The sequence below is a fragment of the Physeter macrocephalus genome, chromosome 2, assembly GCF_002837175.3.
Source record: "Physeter macrocephalus isolate SW-GA chromosome 2, ASM283717v5, whole genome shotgun sequence".
NCBI lineage: Eukaryota > Metazoa > Chordata > Mammalia > Artiodactyla > Physeteridae > Physeter > Physeter macrocephalus.
The window spans coordinates 137021655-137046042 of record NC_041215.1 but is presented as its reverse complement, the minus strand read 5'-3'; the positions used below and the strand labels follow the sequence as shown (position 1 = coordinate 137046042).

The window sequence follows — 24388 nt, the reverse complement described above, 5'->3', positions numbered from 1 at the left end:
GGACCGTGGCACGAACCCGTGTCCCCTGCATCGGCAGGTGGACTCTCAACCACTGCACCACCAGGATAGCCCTAAACTTTATTTTATTTATTTATTTATTTTTGACTGTGTTGGGTCTTCGTTGCTGTGCACGGGCTTTCTCTAGTTGCGGCGAGCAGGGGCTACTCTTCGTTGCGGTGCGTGGGCTTCTCACTGCGGTGGCTTCTCTTCTTGCGGAGCATGGGCTCTAGAGCGCAGACTCAGTAGTTGTGGCACACGGGCTCAGTAGTTGTGGCTCGGGGGCCCTAGAGCGCAGGCTCAGTAATTGTGGCGCATGGGCTTAGTTGCTCTGCAGCATTTGGGGTCTTCCCGGACCAGGGTCGAACCCGTGTCCCCTGCATTGGCAGGCGGATTCTTAACCACTGCGCCACCAGGGAAGCCCCTGCATTCAACCTTGATCGCGGTTTCCCCGAGCACGTAGTTCTAGCTTGGCAGGTGTTTCTCTCCACGCTCAGAGCTGGTTCACTGTTTTCTGGCCGTTTCTGTGCGTCCCTTGTCGGGCAGCCTCACTCGTCCTCAGGGTCTGCTGACCTTTCTCTCTAGTGTCTGTGGTTCCACTTTGAAACTGTCTTGATTGTTGCTGTTATTGGTTTGTTTCCCAGCTTGGTTGTGCCTTCCCTGTCTCCCACCAGTCCTGGAAATGCTCAGCCATCTGTCTTCAGATGCTGCCTCTGAGGTCTGACCTCTGACCTTCACAGTCAGTCGGGGGCCCACACTTTGAAACCGACACCCGGGCCTGAATTGCAGGCTCTGACCTCCCTGCCGGGTGGTGGGGAGCTGGGCTGGAGGACGGGGGGCTGGTGTGGGGTGGAGTGAGTGAGAAAGGAGAGGAGCAGGGGCCTCATTGAAACGATGGTCTGACTTAAACAGAAACACTGACATCACCTAGATTCTGCCCTGTTGTCTTAATTCTCTTCCCTGTGCGCGCCTGTCCTCCAAAGAGCTTTCTATTTCTTTGATAAAGGAAGAGAAGGGGGTGCGGGGGGGGGGATCTGACCTAAACTCCTTGTCAGCAGCTGCCGCGGGCTCAGCCCCCCGCCTTGAGGAGATGAAGCCAGCATTTGTTTCTCCCTCTGCACTAAATAGACGCATTCTTGTTCTTCGGTGCCTCGTAAACTGGCGTGTGTCTGCGTCCCGCTCACAACAGCTGAAGCTGAGAATCCGTTTTGGCTCCGTGTCTGTGGGCACCCAGGGGCCCCTCACCTGTGCTGCTGTGAACACAGCAGGCTGGCGGAGCAGGAGGCCGGGCCGGGGCCGGGTCAGCGGCCCTGGAAACGGGCAAGCGGCGGGCTGCTGCCTGCAGGCCTGACTCTGTGCTCCTGGCGTTGGGGGGGTGCGGAGAGCTGGGTGATGCCCCCACACGGGGTCGCAGCCAGGGAGGATGGAGGCCGGCTCCCGTCTTTCCTTTTCCTCCCAGTGTTTATGCCGCTGCCCTCCACGCGGGTGACCACACTGCCCGCCCTTTGCAGACGGTCCTGGGACTGTCAGCCCCAGTCTGTTGGTTTGCAAAACCCCCGAGTCTGTTTCAGTTGATGGGGTTTCCAGCCTAGGACCCAAAGGACCCTTGTGGGTTTGTATTTCTCGGAGAGGGAGAAGAGGCTGCAGTTCCTTCCCTTTGGGGTCCTCACATTGTGATCCCTCGTTACCAAGGTTTCCAGTCAGGCAGGCACCTTCACTTCTGGTTAAGGCCCGACATGGAGTTTTCCGGTATCTGAGCGCGTTCAGCCCGTTCTTATCCTTTATGAATCTTCAGTTGATTTTGCTAAAAATAACCTGATCATTACAAAGGGAAGTTCCTGTTCACACGAAAAGGAGAATTTTCGTCCCTAGGGCGCTGGCCCCTGCTGCTGTCCCATGCCTGCAAGTGAACGCACTTCCCTCGGACGGTGACGCTCCTGGATCCCGTCCTCGTGTGCTGGGGGCAGAGTCTGCCCGGTGGGCTCTGCTGGGCCCTGTGGCCTGGGAGGGCAAGGCTGTAGCGCTGGCTGATCCAACCTGACGCCGGGCCCGGGGCTCCTCCCCTCCTCTCTCCTTGCTCTGTGGGAGCTCCTGGAAGCTTCCGTAAGGCTGAGCGGCCCGAGGGCTGGACCCTTCAGGGCAGGGCTTGGTGCCCTGCGGCCTGCAGAGCGGACATTGCTGGTGGCGGAGGCCAGCGGGCTTGTTCTCTGGGGCCTCACGTCTGGGCTGCCGGGAACCCGAGCCCGGGCGCCATGGGCACGTGTCCTCACGCATGTCCGTGACCTCTGTCTTCAGTTGTCCCTTGTGTGGTTACCGAGCGTGAGCTGGCGCCCTTCTGGGGGGTCTCTCCCGCATCCTGACCGCAAGGCTTCACCTTGGGTCTTCACCACGCTCAGTAAAAAGCGCTTTCTGGGGCTTCCCTGGTGGCGCAGTGGTGGAGAGTCCGCCTGCCGATGCGGGGGACGCGGGTTCGCGCCCCGGTCCGGGAGGATCCCACGTGCCGCGGAGCGGCTGGGCCCGTGAGCCGTGGCCGCTGCGCCTGCGCGTCCGGAGCCTGTGCTCCGCCACGGGAGGGGCCACAACAGAGGGAGGCCCGCGTACCGCAAAAAAAAAAAAAAAAAAAAAAAAAGCGCTTTCTGGGCCCACTTTGGGAGAAGAGGTGTTCAGGAGCCCGGGAGGCAAGATGGGCTCAGCTCCGCCCGCCTTGCCTGGACGCCCGTCCCGCCGCGTCAGCCGCCCCGGGCTCTTCTCCCTGCGTTTGCGCGGCCCCTGCGACAGAGGCCTCCAGGCTCGAGGCTGCATCCCGGCCCCGTGACGGACCCTGGGCCACACGCACGGCCCCGGCCACGCGCCTGCTGGTCCCCCGGCAGGATGTGAACTCGCACGGGCCCCGCCCCCTGCTGCACGTGCGATCGTGTCCCCGCGCTCTGACCCACACTGGACGTTTGAGGGCCCAGGTCTGTGTGCCGCGGGCCCCAGGAGCCGCTGACGCAGGGGGCCTGGCCTGGGTTTCTCTCACTAGCTTTACTTGGAAACACCTCCCCGGTGCCTGGAAGTGGAGGCCGCAGAGCTGCTTCCCACGAACAGTGCCACCTCCTGCTCTGCTGCCCCCATGGTGGCTTGTGGTGTTCTCGCTGGTGTCTGCGGACACTCAGGGCAGCCCAGCGGGGACCTCCAGGGCGGATCGAAGCAGCTGTGGGAAAGGCGCCCCTGGTGGAGGCACTGACTGGGAGGCCAGGCCTCAGGGTATTGACGGCCTTAGACTCTCTGCCAGGGAGAAGCACTTTGAAAACTTGTCGCTCGGGGGCGTGGTACGAGTGGGTGGTGGTGAAATCTGACTTAGGTGAAGAGACAGTGGTGTGAAACATCACCCTGGTGTTCATGGTAGCTTTATCTTTTTAGCAGCGAAAATAAGACTTCAGGGATTTTCGGTCTCCGCCCCTGCTCAGCAGGCCGCGTTTGGCTCCGTGGTGCTTTGCAACCTGCTTCCTCGTGCCGGTTGGGTGGTACAGACCCGGCCTGGCTGTGCCTTCGGGGCCATTGTCTCGGCCGTGAGAAGAAGCTCGCAGAGCTGATTCCTGTGGCCACCCCAGCCCCAGGAGCTCTTCAGGAAAAGTAGAGTTTTCTCCCGTGGACGGCACTGGACTGCAGGGCGCTAGAGCGAGCCGGCGATCGCGGGGGACACCCGGCCTGTGGTCAGGACGGAGTCCAAAGCCGGAGCCATGGGCGTGGAGGCCAGGGTGTGGGAGGCGCTCTCGGAGCTCCGGAGCGGGGGTGCTCTCGGGCCGCAGGGGGTCCTGATTGCCCGAGCGCTGCTGGAGCCGAGCAGGGCCCGGGCCTTGCTGTTCCCAAGTCCCCAAGCTGCTGACGCCGCCCAGCCTGCGAACCACCGCCCCAGGGTGACCTGCGGGCCCCCAGCTCTCCCTGCTCTGCATCGCGTCACTGTCGGGGTACCCGTGGTTAGCATCCGGCTCGGAGTCTGCCGGTGACATTTGCTGTGTGGCCTCGAGCAAGTCACTTAGACTCCCCGAACTTCAGTTTCGCCACCTGGCAAATGGGGATAATGCTGGTATCCATCCATATCCTACAGCGTTCCTGTTCACACGTTAAGTGAGCCCAGGCCAGCAGCCCACAGGACTGTGATCCCGTCGTGACGTTTTTACTGACCTGGAGGAAGTGGGGGAGGTGTGCCTGCCCCAGACATCCTCTCCTACCTCCAGCTTGGAGCACCCCGTGCCCTGCTCCGGTATATTTCTCCTTGCTTTTGAAGAGGGATCAACTCCCTTCTCGTCTGGAAGGCAGAAGCACGGGTAGGCCGGGGCCGCTCCCTTCTTGACGTCTAGATGTGTGCAAGGAAACCGCGTGCACAGAAAGCACAGCTCAGAGGGTTATGTTTAATGGACTCCACGTGTGTCACAACTCTCTCCCTGCCCCAGACCAGATTTAAAACCTTCCTATATGTACACGTATAAACACTTCCACGTAGTATACGTTTATTTCTTTCTTTACGTTTTGATCTCAACTGAAAACAAAACAATGTAAAACATAACCGCCTGTTCTTGCACCATAATGTTTTTTATCTTTACGTTTCAAGCATAATTTATATGATAGTGGGTTGTTCACATAAGTTATCTCTTTGGCATTGTGTATATACATCTAAAGGAGGCAAAAAGAAATGAGATACGTGCTCATCTGCATAAGAAGCTGCGGTGGGGGTCACTTGTGTTATTTACATTCCCTACAGCATATTTTTAAATGTTTACATTAAAAAGCACTTCTGACTTCTGTACCTCATTTCCCTTTCACACACATGCGCGCGCGCACACACACACACACACACACACACACACAGAGTTAAATAGAATAATTGTAATTCAGTTAAGAGCACCTTTGGGGAAAATGATATTGCATATAAATCAGTATTTTGAATGGAACTTGATTGTGACTGTTCAGCCCTTTTGAATGATATTTTTAATAAATTATGCACCCAGAGTTCCGCGGTGAGATGACAGATTGAACATGTGTATCTAATTTCACTCACTTCTGAAATTCACAAAAGCTCCAATAAAGGTATATTCGTTATAAGCCATGTCACCCCAAAACCTAGATGATGGTCTCTACTGTTTCCCACTAAAGGGACCCAGTTATCCTTGGAGACACATCTGTTTCCTTGTGGGGCCCAGGAAGTGCAGGGAGAGCCCGGGACACCTTGTCTCAGCTGCACAGAGAGCTGCTCCCGGGCGTCCTGTGGGTTCAGAGTGACACAGCAGCCTTAGGACAGGACTACAGAGGCTCAGTTCACCGTGATCCCGAAAACCAAAACCCTCCTCCCTGATCACACGTGGAGCATGCTACAGGGCTAGCTCGTTCTTTCTAAAAATTGACAAATAAAGGAAGAGAATCAAGCACTCGCCCTGCCTTTCTTCTAAAAACCCTTTGTGAGAATAACAAGATAGTTGACTTGGGACCCTTTCTCACTATAGAAGTAATGTAGCTAGCAAATCAAGAGGGGTGGATGGAGCTAGAAAAGCCCTGTTTACAGCGATGAAGACATCATCGGTGAGCATGTTAGCTGCCGATAACACAGGAGCCTGAGGGGCACAGGACCTCTCCAGGGAGGCGGCCCTGCTAGGAACCAGAGCTGCATCCTCTGGGCCTCCAGACCCCCTTCCAGCTCCCAGGGAATCTACACCTCAGGCTCAGTCAGCACAGGACAGGTGACCAGTGTCTTCAGCCCATCAGCTGGAGGGGGCAGGGGTGAGGGCAAAGGTGGGGGACCTTTAGATTAAAAAGAATTCAAAGGGTATATCAGCCAATTGCAGTGAATGGACCTTCGTTGGGTTTCGATTTGAATAAAGTTGAAAAAATGTGTATGAGACTCTCTAAAAAAATGGGAATACCTTCTGGCTATTTGATAATGTCGTGGAGTTGTTCATTTATTTGGGTAGGTTGATGGTATTCGACTGTGGTTTTTAAGAGTTCATTTAGAGATACCGAAGACCTTATGGATAACATGCTGGGCTGGCTGGTAGGCTTCAGGATGATCTAGAAGGAAGTGCGGCGGGTGGGTGTGAAAAGGAAAGGTTGGCCGAGGTGGCAGGTGGCTGATGGATCCTTGGGAGTCGATTATACTGTTCTCTCTGCCTTTGTGTGTTTTTGAAATTTTTCCCTAAAAAATAAAAATATATATTGCAGAGAAATGTCATCAGCTCACAAAGTTGGGGGAACAGAAAAGGAAACAACATCACCAACAGTCTGCAAGTTGGAAAGTAGAGCCATAAGTCTTAACCGATTTGGCAGTTTGGGCAGAAAAAGCCAGATTCCGAGCCTCCTGTCAGTGCAACCAAGAGCCCCGGGGGGATAGACGCCACAGCAGCCTCGAAGAGCAGCCCCACGTCCCGCCCTCCGGGACAGGAGCAAAAGGGGGCTGGGCCAGGTGGAATGCAGGCTGGCCGAGAAGCAGACGCCCCGCTGTGCTGGGCGCCTGCGCCTTAAACCGGGGTGCCTGGTGCGTCCTGACTAAGGCCAGCTCCCCGCACCGTCCAGCGAAGCTTAGCGTTGAGAACACCTCTCTGCTCGCAGCTTCCAGCTAGGGTTCACCTCCGCTCGTACTCGGGGACACAGCCGCAGAAAATGTGCAAAACTCGGTGAAAAGCTTAGAGTATACATTTAAGGAAATCTCGAATAAAGTTGAGCATTAGACACAGAAAAGGAAAATAGGAGAGAATGAAAGAGAAAATCAGAGCATTGTTCCAGGAGATTTACCACCCAAGAAGTTTCGGAAGGGGAAAACAGAAACAAGGAGATCAACAAAATATCCGTAACATCTTACGGAAAAACCCAAACAAACTTTTGCCCAACCCAATAACTCAAGGAAATTCCCCACGACTGGAGAAACTGAACAGGCCAGCTGCACGCCCCCCACGGTGGCGGAAGGAAGAGCCTCACCAAGCCACCTGCTTCTCCAATCTCAGAACACTGGGGACAGGGAGAAGGTCTTACAAACATCCAGAGGGAAAGGCAAGCACAAAGGGGCCAGAGCCAGAGCGGCTCTGGTGTTTTTTCAACACCGGTATCGAGAACAAGGAGGCCTTGGAGCACTGCCTTCACCGCCCCGGAGAAGGTGACTTTCAAGCTGGAATTCTGTACACAGCCCAAGTGATGATAACGTTGACAGGGAAGTAAGTGCATCTTCAGACGTGAAAGCTCACACGCCTCCTTTTTCAAGACACTCTTGGAGGCTGAGTTCCTGCAGAAAAAGAGTGAACCGAGAAAGAAGAATGAAGAGTGGGATGAAGGGATCAGGTGATCTACTCTGGGACAGAGACCAGTGGGATCCCAGGCAGGACGAGGGGGCGGCCTCAGGAGGGCGGCTCTGCAGGAGATTCTGGAGATTCAGCCGCCGCCGGGGCAGGCGTGGGGAGGGGGGCTGACCCGTCTGGACCTCCCCGCCCTCCGGCCTCAGTTACCAGACGAGGCGGATCTCCCTATGGGGCCTCCTGCGAGCCTCACACCTGGAGGACAGCCTGGGTGGAGTGGAAGCAGGAAGCAGGGCAGTGCTGGTCCACGGGACGGCCCCACCGGGTGCTGCGCTGGGGGTGGCCCTTGACCTCGCCCGGACAGAGCTCTTTTTTTGTCAGCTGTCCTAGAAGCTGAAGGCAGCCTGAACTGAGACTCTGTCTTTTCCTGGGAACCTTTGTCACCTCCCATCCCACCGCTGCTGTACTCACTGCACTCACGTGGAGAACACATGTGTAGGGATACATCTGTAGATGTTACAACCAGAAGGAAAAGCAGGGATGCTGGACAAAGTCAGAATGTTGCTGGGGGCACAGGCGTGTGATGTGTGGGGCACGGAGAGCGATGCTCTGGTTCTGGTTGAGGCGGGGGGGGGGTGACTGTGTCACCCTTAACCCTTCTGTTCTCCAGGGTGTGTGACACATTTCACCATAAAAGATGAAAATATTTTGAACTAAGTTCAGCGTTTCTTATATACCCCTCCCTTTCTTTCTCTTCCTCTGCCACCCCCTGCAGTCTTTTCTCTCCGTGACCCTCACACACGCAGGCAGATGTCATGGTAAGAGGAAATCGTGGCTCCATGGATGAGATATCTTTTATTGTCCCCTAGATTTGAATGAGTCGTTCTTTACTTGAACGGACCCTCAACTTCGGCCCTGTTTTCTAAAGAATAGCCCTTCTCTTTCTTTCCTGTCTATACGATGACATGAAATGGTGTTATGAAAAGAGGACCCAACCCATGTAATGGAAAATTATAGTGTCCTTCTTTTTTTCTGATCATTTATTTAAAATAAAAAATAGAGACTAGCAGATTTTTTCTGTTTCTGATTGAGAACTTATAATTCACAGCCCAGGCTTGCCATTTCTTACTGAAACTCTGAATATAGTCTTTGTGCTTTTACTAACGTCATGAGTCTGATTGTGTTAATATGTTTCTCAAGGCACAACCTATAAAAGCAATTTTCTACTCTGCCATAAAATATTCATGAGAATACAGGCTTTTTTGTCTTGATGCTGCATTCTTTAAGTAGAGAAGCTTTCATTGTTTCTTCAGGGCTCTTTGGGTCAAAAGCACCAGCAGCTTCTGTTGGGAACTCATGGCATTTCAGAGAGTTTTTGGTACAGAAATAGTCCGAGTCACGTTGACGCACCCGCCCGCGATGGGAATGAACGGGGACTGTGGGTTGCCCAGGCCAGGCCTGGGGACCGCTCGGCCACTTCCCCACCCGCCTGGCTGCCCGAGGCGGGGCACACGAAGCGGGAGGAGGACCTTGCCTGCGCGCCCTGGCCTCGTGCAAGCTCCAGTGTTGGTTTGCGTGTCTGTAAACGCAGTGCTGTTTTCAGAGGTGAAGAAATGGCAGGAGCTGCTCGCGGTGCGTCTGACGGAGGTGACGTCTAGCTTTGCATTCTCTTTGCTCTGCTTTTGACTTTCTCTAGCAGAAGAATGAAGTTCTATGTGAAACCTCAAAAGGGTAAACCCGGGCAGGACTTGCGTCCCTTTCTCACAGTAAATGTGGAGGGAACGTGAGGACAGGGATATGCCTCGGGCCGAGGACAGCACGTGCCCCCCACCCCGTGCCCCCCGTTCCTTTCTGTCTGTTCACTGCGGGCAGAAGGGGCTTGCGGGGGGGGTCTCCTCGCCACCCTGCGCGCCCACCCCCAGGGTGCATCCGCTCCGTTGTCTGTAGCATGACCAGGGGGTGTGTCCTTCTAAGGTTCCTTCGCCTCCAGACACAGAGGAGGCTGAGAAAAGGTGCAGTAAACAAAGCGAGGCTCAGCTCACGGGTGGTGGGTGTGACGCCCCTCCCCGCCCTGCCGCCCCATCCGCAGGGCCCAGTCCTGCCCGGCCATCCGCGAGTCCTCCCGTCCTGCCCCTGCGGCCACCGCCCCACCTCTTTCACCCCCAGCGCCCCTCCCGCCTCAGAGATGCAGCCCCCTCCTCACACCTGGGGAAGGTGTGAAGCCTTCCCCAGGCCTTCCATCGGCCCCACTGCCCCCTCCTGCCTGTCTTCACATCAGACCTGCCACAGGCTGGACTGGGAACAGCCCGCCAGCGCCCAGCAGGAGTGTTTCCACGGTACATGAACGCACGCTTACAAACGTTTGGCCCATCTTAGTTTTGGAGTCAATAAAAAGGATCCCTTAAAGTGGTTTAATGTTCAGTTTCTGAAGACGTTAACTACTAGACATTTCTGGTGGCGCTCCTGACCCCTCCTAGGAAGAATGAGAAGTAGGGAGAGGGTGTGAGACAGCAGTGCATGGGCCGTCTTATGCCCAGCGTCGTGGGCATGGCCTTGTTCCTACGTAGCGTCCTAGGTCACCTTGGCATGTCGCATGAGCGGGGGCCACGTCTGACCACCCCTGCTGTCAGGGCAGGTGAGACGATACTGCTACAAAATGCAGGCAATATGGTTATTTCACAAATTCTCTGTGGTTATTTTTTTAAGCTAAAATTACGCTCCCTGACCAGACAAGCAGAGTGTAAGAGACACCGCAGGCCAGTCTCACCTATGACTATGGATTCAAATGTGCGTAATGAAACGGTCGCAGGCTGAATACATCAGCGACTCTTTGTGTGTGTGTGTGTGTGTGTGTGTGTGTGTGTGTGTGTGTGTGTAACCCAGGAAGACCAAGTCGGGTTTATCCTTAGAAAGCAAAGGCCAACTGGGACTTCCCTGGTGGCACAGTGGTTAAGAATCCACCTGCCAGTGCAGGGGACACGGGTTCGAGCCCTGGTCCGGTAAGATCCCACATGCCGCAGAGCAACTAAGCCCGTGTGCCACAACTACTGAGCCTGCGCTCTAGAGCCCGCGAGCCACAGCTACTGAGCCAGCATGCCACAACTACTGAAGCCCGCACGCCGCAACTACTGAGCTCATACGCCCCAACTACTGAAGCCCGCGTGCTCTGGGGCCCGTGTGCCGCAGCTGCTGAGCCCGCGGGTCTTGAGCCTTGCTCCGCAACAAGAGAAGCCACCACAGTGAGAAGCCTGTGCACGGCCCCCGGTCGCCACAACTAGAGAGAAAAGCCCACACGCAGCAATAAAGACCCAACGCAGACCAAAAAAAAAAGAAAGCAAAGGCCAACTAACCTGAGGAGGTCTGCTAAGTAACTCACCTGTAATCCATGAGGGAACTAGGCAGGTTAACCGGTTAATAGAAAAACTTTCTGATCCCATCCGTGGATGCAGTAAGGGAGCTGGAAAAATCTGCCATCATTCACAGTAACAGTGTTTTTCAGGAAGCATTCAGCACTGTGATTAGTGAAAGCAGGATAATATACACCACCTCTCCCCGCTGGAGAAAGAAAAACATGAACTGAATTTCCTTTAAGATGTCAGGTCACTTTTTCTCTTTTCTCTAAGTCTCTTTCCTGAGCCCTCCTCCTTGCCCTCCATAATATTCTGTTCCTTAAAAGAAAGTCTGAAGCAAATGGGGGAAAATATTGATTGAGGTTTTATAAAACTGGTGTTGTTTGCACTGTTTTTCCATTTTCCTATACTGCGTGATAAAAATGATCAAAAAAAAGAAAAAGGAAGTTAATAAAAGCCAGTCTTTACCAGCTGGTGTGCAGTGGAGGTTGGTGGGGTCCACCGGTCCCCGGGCCTGTTCACGAAAACAGTTCGTTTGTGCAGATTTTTCTCACGTAAATATCAAATAAAGACCTCGTCACACATCAAGCCTCATGCCCCACTAGAAAAAAAGAAATACATACATTTAAAAAGTTGGGGGAAGAAACCAAAGAAAAACAGTCAGCTGGTATTTATCCCAGGCTTGTTAGGGCTTCAAAGAGAGAACTGGATATTTTCTGAAACTGCTTGAGCGTTGAGGGTTTTTCTCCACTCCCTGTGGCCAGGTCCCTCCCCGGCGTTCCTTGCATGGAAGCTGCTCCAGGCTCTGGGGGCCTGGGGTGGAGGGCCTTGGTCCCGGGAGCGGCAGAGACAGTGTCTTCAGCCCCGGAGCCAGGGCCCCTCTCTGCCCCGGGCGGCACCCCACGCTCTCCCGAGGTGAGCGGCCCTGCAGGTGTGACGCCACGTTCTAGTCCAGGGCTCCAGGGCTCAGGGAGTCAGCTCGGGGGTTAGAACCCAGGGCTTCGCCAGAGCCGGGCCTTGCCCCACCTCGCCTAACTCATCAGAAGGATGGTTGGCACGGGACCTGCCGCCTGGCAGTGACCACAGAAATGCCCTGTCCTGAGGGGTGGTTCTACTTACGGGCTGTTTTTCCAGAATCTATGGACTGTGGGGCACAGACTCCTGAGGGACCGGGTTATGTCCGGCGTGTGAGTGGCCCACTCTCACTCAGGGAGACCCCAGGACGAGGCCAAGCGCGTCTGTCGCAAGGCCCGACCTGCAGAGGGTCCAGGCAGAGGTGCTAGGATGAGGCCCCGTGCCAGGTGGTGAGGAACTGGCGTTGGCGGCCCTTGGGTGTTGAGTCTGGGCTCCCATCAGAGCCCTGAGCCCCCCAGAGGGCGAGGCCCCAGCCTCCGGTCCCCGGGTCTGGTCCGTGCCGTTGCGTGAGCCCAGAGCAGGTTGTGAGGGGGGCTTTTTGGAAGGGACAGAGGCCGTGGGCCTCGGTGCTGGGCTGTCTTCACTCCTCTCTCTACGAGCAGCGCCCAGGGCGCTCATCTGCGAGAAGGGGGGAAGCAGCACAGGAGCCTCGCGGGAAGTAAGGGGCGCCCTGCTGGCGCCCCTTGGCTTTTCAGATGCTGTCCTGTCGTGGGAGGAGCACGCACGTCGGGTTGTTTTGTGGGGTCCATAATTTAAGGCTTGCTTTCTGCATTCTTTTTCTCACTTTAATTTGGTACTGATTTGTAGGCCTTAGGGTCGATTCAGCTTCTGTTTCTAATCAGAGTCACTTGTGGCTCTTTCTGGGCCATACATCAGTGCAGTGAAGACAGTCCGTTTCCTGGCAAAGCGCAGAAGCACGTAACCCTGACGCGCAAGCTGTGCGGTCGAGCTGGGGGAGCGTTTTATTGGCTGCAGCCGGTAAACCGGTTTTCCAGAGGGCGCTCGCTTCACCATGGAAACGCTCTCCCCATCCGGAGCGTCCGTCTGGACCACTTCAGTGGCACACACTGTCCTGTGGTTCCGGCACATGACTCTTCCGTGGCTTTGTAAAAAGGAGAAAAGCTTGGGCGATTTGCCTCCCTACTTACGGGTGTTCAGTGCTCTTTAGAGCGTTTTTCTTGCTTTTTCTTTTCGTCGACTTTCAAAAAGGATGTCAGAAAAGGCCGCTGGGCCTGCAGCAAGGTCCTTTGAGAGAGCAGGGGCCCCTTCGTGGAGGGTCGGGTGGAGGGAAGAGAGCCTGCGGGAGTGTGTGTCCTGGTCCAGACGTCCACTGAGTTTTGCCCGAGGGATAGAAACCTCAAAGGCCTCCGGGCCGTGCCTTTTGAGCCTGTTGAGGGAGGGGGTGCAGAGGCGTCCGAAGCGTACAGCGGCCCTCAGCCTGGGGGCACCCCGACTGTTGGCGGCGGCTCTCTGGGCGGGCGGGCCGGGCTGGGGCTCCACGGTGACCAGCGCTCTGTGCTGTGCTCTCTCCCGCAGCGGATGTGGCCTCGGCGCTGCCTTTGCCAGCGGCACCCCCGGCGGTGCCCACGGACCTGCGCCTGGACCACCAGTTTCCGCTGCCCACGACGGAGCCCGGCGTCCGGGAACGGCAGCTGCAGCAGGAGCTCCTGGCCCTCAAGCAGAAGCAGCAGCTCCAGAGGCAGATCCTCATCGCCGAGTTCCAGAGGCAGCACGAGCAGCTGTCCCGGCAGCACGAAGCCCAGCTGCACGAGCACATCAGAGTAAGTCGCCTGCCGCCCGCCCCCGGGAGCCCTCGGAGCCCGCGCGCTTTGTGGCCCCGTCGTTTCCGTGCTAAGGGCCGTCCCTCATAACCGGCGGTAGCGCTGAGATTGATGCACAGCCATATTCCTTGCTGTGCGGTTAATACCTGCGTGTCCAGCACTTGGGCACTGGTTGAGTAAACCGGGGCAGATGTGGCCAATGGTGGGAACAGCATTTAAAGTCGGGCTGTAGAAGCGTGCTTAAATTAGGGGAAATGCTTATCATCTGACTTCATCTACAAAGATAAGACATGTCCGTAAACAGCAGCATTACCGGCAAGAAGAAACACCCGTGTTGGCAGATCATCTTTATTTTCTTCTTGGGACTTGTCTGCCCACTCTCCATTTTTCCCACTGACTTTTTATGATTTGAAAAAGATATTAATATTTACTTTTCATTAAAATGGAATCAGAAAAAAACTAACATAGGTTGTTTTTTGGTACACACTCTGCATGTATTTAATCGGATCTCAGATTTTAAAAGTAAACATATTAGAAAGAAGCATGCATTAGTGGTGCATAGAGAAGTCACGTCATGTGGTTGAGGGACCAGTTATGACGTCTGTGATCATAATGTGTGCTCACTGTACGTGGAAACATGGAGAGCAATGCTGTCCAACAGAAATGTGTATATATTAAAATTACGTAGGTAACGTTACATTTTCTGTAGCCACCTTAAAACACCAAAAGAAACCAGATTGGGTAAGCTATTTATTGCTAGGTAACAAATTACCCAAAAGCTTTTTAGCTGGTTAAAATAACAAACGGTGTTACTATCTGATAGCTTCTGGGGGTCAGGAATCCAGGAGCAGCCTCACTGCTGGCTGTGCCTCAGGGTCTCAGGGTCTTTCGTGAGGTGCTGTTGAGCTGCCAGTCAGGGCTGTGGTCTCATCTGAGGGCTGGGTGGGGCTGCAGGACCCACTTCCCAGCTGACTCCTGTGGTTGTGGGCAGGAGGCCTCAGGTCCTCCTCACGTGGGCCTCTAACAGCAACTTCCCCAAAGTGGGCACCCAAGAGCCAAGTGACCAAGAAGGAGGCGTCGGTGTCTTCTGGCCACATCTTGGAAGTGACATCCCCCAACCCTGCTACCTTATTCTACTGTCATACGACCAACCCTCCCAGGAGGGGCCCAGGCAAGGGGTGAACACCAGGAGGCAGGAATCTCTGGGGTCGTTGGGAACCTGGCTGCACAAGGTAAACTAACTGTAATGTATTTTATTTAACCTCATATTTCTAAAATATTATTTCAACCTGTGATCCATATAAATAGCTTTGTTCACGCTAAGTCTCAGCGAACCATCGCAGACCAGACACGGAGACCACATCTCCGTTTGGACCAGCTGCATTGCAGCCACGTGTGGTTAGTGGCTACTGGATTGGACAGCAGGGATGTGGAGAATTAAAAGCCCACATGCTTCTGAGATGCCCTTTCCATAGAGACCAACACCACCTACGGCTGGACGTCGCTGAGGCCGGCCTTGGCCTCCTCGGTAGCCTGCGCCCAGATGGTGTGTGTGCACTGGTGCCATGCAGAGTAACCGTGCACTGTCTGTTTCTGCCTCTGGCCAGCTGAGAGCGGCACCCGAGGCCGTGGGTCTTGGCAGCTTTGTTGTTGCCACTGCTGCCTTTTGCCCTGACCCCGTGGGGCTTCTGAGGTTGGCAGTGGACAAACCAAGGAGAGAACACCCTCCAGAGCTGCTGGAAGTCCAGGCCTCATGGCTTTGCTTGTAGTGTTCTGAGCCAGCGAGTGCCCCTGCCTGAGAGGTCACCTGACTCCATGGAGACGTCCCAGCGGCCATCGTGGTCCTCTGCTATTTAATAAGTGCTCTCGAGTTTGGGGTGGAGTGGTCGAGGGTCCACGAGAGCCAGCGCGACGCGCTTTGCTCCCCTGATGCGAAGCGCCTGCTCCTCCTGGCTGTTGGGAGGAGAGGGCGGCCCCGTGGGATGCGCTGTGGGATGCAGCCTGGACCTGCCCTGCCGGTGGGGAAGCCAGCGCCTTGCTCACGGCTGCTGCTCTGTGCGGTGCCGGGGAAACGGGGATGCGGGGGGAGGCGGGGACGGGACGGGGGTGGGGCTTCCCGCTGAGGCCCCGCCCCGAGGGGTCTGGCTGTGAGCGGCGCCCCACGAGGTGCCTGCCTTTCAGTACTGACAAGAGCCCCCCCACAGGCCGCCCCTTTCCTTTTGTCTTTGAAGCTGCAGCCTCACGTTTCTGTGACCCCTAAAAGCAATTTAGAAGCTCAGCCTTGGCTCTCTCCCGACCAGCAGCGCTGCTCGCCCACGCGGAGCGGAGTTCCTCTCCTCCTGGCCAGCCGGCGTTTTGAACTTTGGCCATCACCGTCCCGTATCTTAATCTCATCTCAGAAGGCTGAAGGATCACTGCAGTCTCGTGTCTTCCCGGCCCGCTCAGATACGCCCCCCTTTAAGCGGGCGCCTGGCGACCAGCGGGCCCGCACTGCCCGTCCTCTTGGGAGGCGGAGCCCTGTGTGTGCCCCTCCCCCCGTAGGTCACCCATCCGCGTGCCTACCTGGTAACGGGCAGCTGCCCGCCGGGCCCGGCGCCTGGCTGGAGAAGGAACTCGGGATTCGCGCTTCTCTCTATTTTCACTCCCCTTTTGCACCCTCGTCCTCACTCAGACAGCCCCGATTGAGAGACTATACCGGAAACTGGCGATGGTGGGTTCGGGGCTGAGCAGGATTACGGAAGACGCTGGTTGCTTATGTTCTCGTGTCTGTGTTGGTTGAGTCTGTAGCTTTTACGAGAAAAAAATGAGAAATTGAGACATCAACAACCTCTCGTATGTGAGGGGTTGCACAAATAAGCAAGAAACATCGGGAACGCTCTTGAGCCCGCTTGGTGCTTCCCCCTCAGGGCGAGACCGGGCTTCCCGCTGTCCTGGGGCCTCGGCCTGGGGTGGGCTTTCTCTCCCTGACCCCCAGTTTCTCTCCTCATCTGGTGCTCCAGGAGTTTGTGTCACCTCTTCGAGATGGAACAGAGTCTCTCCCTCCTGGGTCCTCCTGTCAGCACCTGCAGGCTCTGTGCAGAGAGGGCCCGGAAGCCAGGGGTACCCCGAGCTCCCCCTGACCCACAGGCTGGGTGCTCCCAGAGATGGTGGGAGCCCCAGAAACGCGGCTCAGGAAGCATCTCAAGGTTACGTGCTCTCTGCATTTTAATCGTTTGTTGTTTCTCCATTTAAAATGGAGATCATTCGCCTAAAGCCATTTAAACTATGCAATTGTATCATACCATCAGTCGGCTGCTGTTTTGATGATTTACGCTCTCTTCACAAGGTCTCATATTGTTAGTGGCATTTGGCAGTGGTGTTTGTCAGACGGATTTCTCGAGCACACGGTCGAATTAGTGTCATTAAATCATCAGTGAATTTGAATAGGATTTTATAGGTAAAAAGGGAATACTTTTTAAATGTAACTAAAATTGTTAACCCTGGGTAAAGAAGATCTTTCCTAGGGTTTCGACGCTCAGCGTTGCACTTGTACTAGGCGCAGTGTCTTTGTTGGTCGTGGCTGATTCAGGAGCCCCGTTCCCCCTGCGCAGTTAGTTTTCTTCTCCCCAGAGTGGGGTCCAGGCAGCATGATTACTGAGGCCCAGGGCTGTGAGAGTAGTGAGTGTGGTGTCCGTGGGTGTTTATGTCAGCCGGGATAGCCTAGGTGATCACCTGGCAAATGTAGCCTTACCTAGATTTGCTGCTTTGCGGGTTTGTTGTGTGTCATTTTTAATTTTTTAAAATTTTATCCAGGGAATCCCTATTTCCAGTGTTTCTAATGGAAACGTAGTACCGCGTAAACAAGCAGAAGCTGTCCCTCCCTGCCCTCCCGTCTGGCTCCCCAGCCCCAGGTCTCTGCTGGCTTCTGCTCCCTGTTTGTAGATGGTCTGCTTCGTCCTTGCATTAAAGATCCCATGGGCTGATTATTTCCCACTTGCTGGAGAGACTAGGCTTTCTCCCTCCATCCCCGGCCCCGCCCCCACACGCATACACTGCCACTTTTCGGGTGCTTCATATACTGAGACCATCCTTCTGATTAAAGAACCATCAGGGGCTCCATTCTTGTGTCTGTGTGTGTGCCTATTGCCGACACACACCATGCAATGGTTTCATGACCTCTCTGATACAGCTCTTAGCTTTCCCTGGAGTTAGCGATTTCCTCCCTTCCTATTGGCTGAGTTCCCCATGCTCCAGTGCAAATCCAGTCCCACAGTTTGAGAAACCTGTAAGCTCTTCTCACTGTGTGCAAACGCTGGTGATCATGGCTACAGTTTCAGCCGTGTACTGCAGACTATCTTTAAGTATAATGATGTAGTAACATGATTTTTGCATTTCAAAGTATCTGAGGTATGAATCTGTTCTACATCTCTAGATCAGGATCAATGGTTTAAATATTTGCTTTTTGCAAAAAGGAAAACAATTACAGCATATAAGCCAGCACAAAGTCCTTCCTGCTTGAGTGGTGATGGCCACTATTTTATAAGACCACAAAGAATCTGTTACATGAGTGTCTCAGTCAGCTTTGGCTGCATAACAAACTACCCCAAATATAGTGCTTACTACAGCAGTCGTTTGTTTGTGGAGGGTTGTCTGGGCTCTCTCTCATGCTCCTGTGATCAGCTGTGAGCTGCCCAGTGACGGGGTGACCTGGAGTAGCCTCACTTCCAGTCTGGTGCTTGGCAGCTGGATTATCTGCCGGTTTCTGAGTTCCAAGCTCAGCAAGAGGGCAAGAGTGGTTTAAGCCTCCGTGTAAGTCATGGATGCTGTTGCCTCGCTGGCCATGGCAAGTCTGAAGGTCAGGGTGAGAGCCCGTATGGGAATACACCCAGAGGAATGGATATTGCAGGGCTGTGACAGACCGGGCCTGGAGCGCAGTCATCTTCTCCAGGAGGGATCCTCACCCTAGTCCAGGGAAGGTGGGAGAGGGCTTACGGTAACAGTGATTTTGACAAGAGCTGGGGTGCACGTGAGGAGGGCTCGGGTAGGGGGACAGTGAGAAGCCGGGGTGCACGTGAAGAGAGGAGGAAGGGGACAGGGCTGTGGGTCTGGACGCTGGGAGCCCTCCGTGCAAGCCAGAATCCCTTGGCCACCTTCTGAAGGTTCTGGGTTCAGACCTGCCGCCCCTTGACCTCCATCCATGGCAGTGATGTTTCCATCAATGTGTGATTTTTTGCTATTTGGCAAATACTTACAATTTTGTATTGGGAATGTATCGAATATTCCATTTCACTGATGGAGACGTGGTGAGAGCACTTCGGAGTAGAACGCGACGCTGACGGTGCCATCTGGGCTGTGCCTCTGGGGTGCTGCCGGGTCTCATCTCCACAGTTCTGCATCTTCCAAAGTTCTGATGACAGACCTGCTCTCCAGTCCTTCCTGCAGGCTTTGTGCCTGTGAATCCGCGTCTCCTAAAAAGCGCCGTTCCTCTTCGTGGTTCCGACAGGAGTGGGAGTGAATGCCTGTGTCCACTCAGCCACGCTCACCCACACGTCTGACCTCCTCACTAACCGTTTGTTCACAGCGTCCTCCCCACAGATCTCCCTGGAGCCTCCTGCACCCCGGGAGGAACACCTGCGTAGGTAAATGGGAGGAGGAGGGGGAAGGTCCCAGGCCCCCGGACTCCCCAAGGCTTGTGTACGAGAGAGGAGCAGGGCCCTGCTGTTTGCATCCCAGGCAGTGTCGTTTTTTACAAGGAATGTTTTCATCATGATCTCTTTCTGATCGCCACAGTCATTAATGTTAATTATTGAATAATTGCAAATCACAGAGAAGATGTGATTCCAGCGCTATTAGCTAGGAAAGCGGTTGCATTTTGTAGTGGATTCCCGTAACCGTATATTATGTAAATTGTGCGTGTGTGTATCTCTAGCTTTATGGAATTGGGATTATACTGACACGTGGTTTTTATTTACTGTATTGTTAACATTTCCCTTTACCGTTACATACATTTCAGAAGCATGATTTTAATGGTTTTGCTGTAGCCTTACAATGAACCCCAGTGAATTTAAATGAGCACTAATAGTTGAAGAGCCGAACATTAAGGTCATTTCCAGTTTTTCTTCTGTCTTTAGTGTCCTCGTTCATGAATCATATGCCTTTGTCTAAACAACACAGAAATGGTATTGCTGACCCAGGATGAGTCCTTTTCTGTGGCTTTTATTTCCTGCCGTGTTTCTTTCCAAAAGCTACACCAGGTCCCGGGTATGCATGTGTCTCTCTGTCTCTCTCTCGCTTTCTCTCTGTCTCTCACACACACACACACCCCCCCCGCTTACTCCGAGAGCACAATAGTAAAAGCAGCAGTAGCCACGACAGCCAGCACTCGCTGACCTGTCCTGGGTGGTAGCCACCTCTGCTGGGCGCCGCAGGGCACCCTGCCTCCCACCCACAGCCTGCTGCGCGGGTCGCTACCTGCCCCACCCCGTTTTCCCTCTTCCACGGTCCGCACACAGCGGGCTGGCTGAGCAGTGACTGGCCTCCCAGAGGAGAGGGGCCAGGGCTGACCCCGCCGTCTGACGCATTAGTGGAACTTGTTCACATTCTATTTTGATTCTGTCTCATGTCGTGCCTGCATTTCCTTGACTGTGGTTCTCGCCATATTTCTATGCGCTTACTGCATTTCTTCTGCCAGTTATCATCTTCTTTGCTGTTTTTCTATTGCAATGCTTGTCTTTTTCTCATCAGTATGTGAGTGTTCTTTATAAATTAAGGGCGTTATTTCAATGTCCGCTACATTTTGTCAATTATCTACTTGGCCTCGCCTCATTCGTGAAGCAAAGCAGTTTTCTAAACGATTTAGAGAACGCCAGCTCTGTCCCATAATCAGCGCATATTTATCTGGCCGAGTCTGTCTCCGGCCCTGTCTGTTCCTCGTACCAGCCCCACCCAGTGTCAGCAGGAGCCTGTGCTCGTGTTTCAGGATCCGACCGTGCAGGTCTCCACTCCCCACACATTTGTTCTTCATTTTTAATTCCCTCAGCTTGTCTCCGGGTGAGCTCTTATTTTTCCAGGTGAGCATCAGAATCAGTTCTCATAACGTCCCCCAAAGTTGCTCTGCAAACTCAACTGAAGTTGCAGCAAGTTAATAAATCAGCAGGACATCTACTAATAACTTTCTGCTGTTAACTTTCTAATCCAGGAATATGGAATTACCACCTGTGATGTGAGGCTTCTTCTGTCCTTACGAAAAGCCTTGTTTTCTTTTTTTCATATAAGGGCTGTAGATTTTATATTTAATTATTCTTGGGTATTTTATATATTTTCTCTTGTTATGAATAGACTGTTTCTTCATTTTATTCTCCCCTTGGTCACTGTCTGTGCAGAGCTCTTGATTTCATTATTATTTGTGAGCCAACCAATGTCTAGAATTTTCTTCTTAGTCCTAAGAAATTTGTAATTGGTTATTTCATGTTCTCTAAGTAGACAGTGATGTCATCTGCAAATTATAATTGTTTCCTCCCTTTTTGTTTCGATGCATTGACTAAAACTTCTGTAACCACGGTGGGGTCTTGGAAAGTTATCTGTGACGGCACGTACGTGAGGGGCCCTGCCCACGCCACGGACCGCGGTTGTGTGGCTGAGGCTGGACCCCGGGTGAGGGCTTGCCCTGGGTGTGAGGCTTGCAGGAGAGCTAGGCAAAGCCGGGCCTCTCCTCCCTGTCTGGGGTCTCCCTCAGTGTTGCATGGGAGGCGCCCTCTCCAGGCCCGTAACCATTTTCCTGTGGTGTCAGATCAGACGGCCACCCTCCCGGGCTGCAGAGGTAAATAAAAGCAGGTGACTCCCCAGGGACAAAAGGCCTTTCCTGGGCCCTGTGTGGAGAGACCTGGCCTTCTTCTCTTAGAAGAGGTTGTCGGCAGGGTCGGTGCTGGACACAATTTCATCATCACCTGAGCTGTTTTGTAGTTTTCCAGCGCTCATCAGGATCCTGATCATTTTCATCACAGGTGAGTTTGCCCGTTTCCTTTGCTGATGCAGGCTGCTCTCTCTTGCTGCCCGTCAGGTAGGATGGGGAGCTCGGAGGAGAACCCAGGCCCCGCCTTCGTCCCCAGCAGCCGTCCAGGGACCCCGACGGCCTGGGGCACACACACGGGGACCTAGCTCGTTCTCCCCCGACGGAGCCCAGAGAGAAGTGGCTGCTCATTTTTTTCCCTTTTCTTTATGGAAAATACTTAGTTTTTCCCTCACTCATTTTTTTTTTATTGTGGTAAAATTCATATAACATGAAGCTCATCACTTGACCATTTTAAAGTGTACAATTCAATGACATTTAGTACATTTACACTATGGTACAACCATCACCACTGTCTGGTTCCACGCCATTCTCATCACCCCATGAGGAACCCCTGCGCTGGGAGGGGCTTTAGACGGGTCCGTCCTGCCGGAACCAGGAGCCCGTGGGGTCACGGGCTGTGAGTGGGCCAGGAGCCTGGGGACGCTCCCGGCGTGGATGCCACCCCCGCTGTGGCTGCGAAGCAGCCAGGGTCCAAAGTCGGGGCCGAACCCGTGACCCTGGCGCTGCAGCCTCCCCGTCCACACCGCACGGCGGGCGCCGGTCCCGACACGTCTGTCCGGCAGGTGCCATCCTGGGAGACGGGGGCTCATCTTCCACAGTTCCTGCTGTGGACCAGACTGCAGGCCCCATCCTTTGGGCAGGTCTCAGAATAAATCGCTTCAGATGAAAAATACTGTGTGCACGTTACACGTTTTAAAGCATCTTTTGCCGGGTCGCCCTCCGGAAGAGTTCCTGCGCCTTCCAAAGCTGTATTCAGCCTGGATGTCCCCTTCCCAGGTCTCGCAGGGTATTTCCAGTCTAATGGGAAAAAACTAAAAACGATTTCCACTCTTTTATTTGCATGTCCTTTTTTACTAGTAAGGCTGAATTTTTATACATTTGTGTGTGTGTGTGTGTGTGTGTGTGTGTGTGTGTGTGCATAAAATCTGTTGGTGTGATTTGTGCTGTCTCCATGGACAGGAGAGAGCTTTAAGAGCTATTTAGCTGAGCATGTGACTCTTTTCCTTGAAGGGAAAGGGGTAACATTGAAAGGAACCTGGTTTTATGGCGCTGGGAGCCAGGCCTTCGTGTTTACTCTCTTTATTACCTGTCCCAGGTAGCTGGAGAGATGTTACCTGGGGCCCCAGCTTCCGGGTCACCTGAGGCAAGTTTTAATGAGCCTGCAGGACGCACTTAGGTTGCCATAACCCTGGTACCTGGGAAAGCGCGTGGGAGCCAAAAGCCCTGCGTCATCCCTGAACCTGTCTGTGCCTAATTAACGGGCTTACGGTCAGGAATTGCTCATAAACCCGGCACTTTGGGTTTCTAGGAAGTTGTTTATGGGCAGGTGGATGGCCTTGTTTGACCTGCTGCCCCAGGGGGCATTGATGGCCACTCCGGCTGCCATGCTGGGCCTGGCTTTCCCTTTGCCACCAAGCATTCGTGGCACACGAGAGTGTCGTGCTTTATAAGGCGTCCTGCTCACCTTTGACTGTGCCCTCTGTGCTGCAGGCTGCCTGCAGTTGCAGAAGAGAAGGGTCGTTTTGTGTATTTCCAAAGGTGGCAGCTGCAGAAGTTTGTTCTGCAAAGAAAACCGTCTCTTGCGCTGGCTTGCGACATGGTTTTTATCTCATTCCTCCTCACTGGCTCTTGCTGATAAACACACTGCCTCTGATCCGGCCCAGTACCCTCACGGGCTCGCTCAGACCTGCTGTCTGCAGAGAGAAGACAGGCGGGGTCAGACACAGCCTGAGTCTTCAGTCAGCCCTGAGCCACCACAGGAAGTCTGTCCCGGTGGTGGTGAGCCCATGGAGGGAAGGAGCCAGGATGCCCTGCAGAGGGAGGGGACCCGCCACTGGTCTCAAGGCGATGCAGCTTCCAAGGCACCCCGCCTGGGAGGAAAACACGAGTCACACGAATGGAGACTGGGTGGTGAGGGCGGAGGAAGGGGAGGCCGGCCAGGCTCCCCCTTGACCACTTTCACCCGTCACTTCTCCCCTCCCCCTCCTCATTACTCCCTCCCCTCCTCCATGCTCCCCTCCCCCCAGCGCTCACGGCCATGTCCAGTCCGCAGCGTCCGCGGCGTTCAGAGTGCCGGGTGTCTGTGATGCTGGCCTTCCTCTTGCTGACCAGCATGTTGATGGCTGACCTTTTTGTCTTTGCGGCCTTTGAGTATCCAGATTTGGGTGGGAACATGAATGACACGTCTAGGGGACCTTTGGATAATGCTGATGTGCCAGGAGTCCAGAGGGAAGAGTGATTTTTGAATGTACTGAAAGGAGGGTGCCTCCTCGATTTGAGCCAGGAAATCCAGTGAGATCAAGATGGACGTGGTTCCGTCCTGAGGACCCCATAGGGAAGAATAGTTTAGTCGCAAATGGTCCCTAGAAACCATGGCCAAGTAGCACGTGAGCCTGGGGGTCAGCATCCAAGAGAAGATGCTCTCTATCAAAAGTGACCTCCGAGGGTCATCGGGTCTGCCCTGTACTTCCCTCAGATAGTGGGACACATGATGCCTTAGAAGTTCCTTGACCATCTTTGAAAGACCTACATGGCAAGCCTGTTGGGCCTTTGCTGCACAGAACTTCCGGGTTCCGGTCCCAGGTGGACGTGGACTTCACCGTGGCAGCCCCGCGTCCCCACAGCAGTCCCGGCTCTGCACTGCCCGCGCCAGGCTTTTACACAGTCGTGCTCTGGGGCATTCCGGGGAATCAGAGTTGTGGTTTCTAACTGCTCCTTTCATTAACACTCAATGACAATGTCGTTTTTCTGGGAGTTTGGTCATCCTGTGAATTTTAATCATCAGGGTCTGGGGTGGTTGTTTCTAGTCTCTCTGTAATGACAACTGAGAGATCTCACTTTCCTTCTGGGTTCTGGGTGAAAAGTAAATATTGTGAGACCATATTAAGCGAATTTCTGCCTGCGCCTCATTTACACATTAAGTGAACACCGAGCAGTTGAAAGGGAACCCGGGGCTGTACATAAGGCAATCTGGGGGTGTAGGTAATACCAAGAGGGCGGGGTTCTTCCTTCCAAGGTCCGTTGTTCAGGACACAG

At 54.1% G+C, this 24388-nt stretch overlaps 1 protein-coding gene across 22 annotated transcripts in view; it reads left to right on the top strand.

The window, feature by feature from the left end:
- The window catches only part of HDAC4 (histone deacetylase 4), a 259275-nt gene that overhangs the window by 131964 nt on the left and 102923 nt on the right, over nucleotides 1-24388 (top strand). For all 22 annotated transcript variants that reach the window (XR_008619437.1, XM_055090994.1, XM_055090985.1 and 19 more), the window contains one exon: nucleotides 13058-13302. Coding sequence is in view for 21 of the 22 variants with exons in the window: in XM_055090994.1 (XP_054946969.1) it covers nucleotides 13058-13302 (245 nt within the window). In the remaining variant the exon portion in view is untranslated. The remainder of the gene's footprint in view (nucleotides 1-13057; nucleotides 13303-24388) is intronic.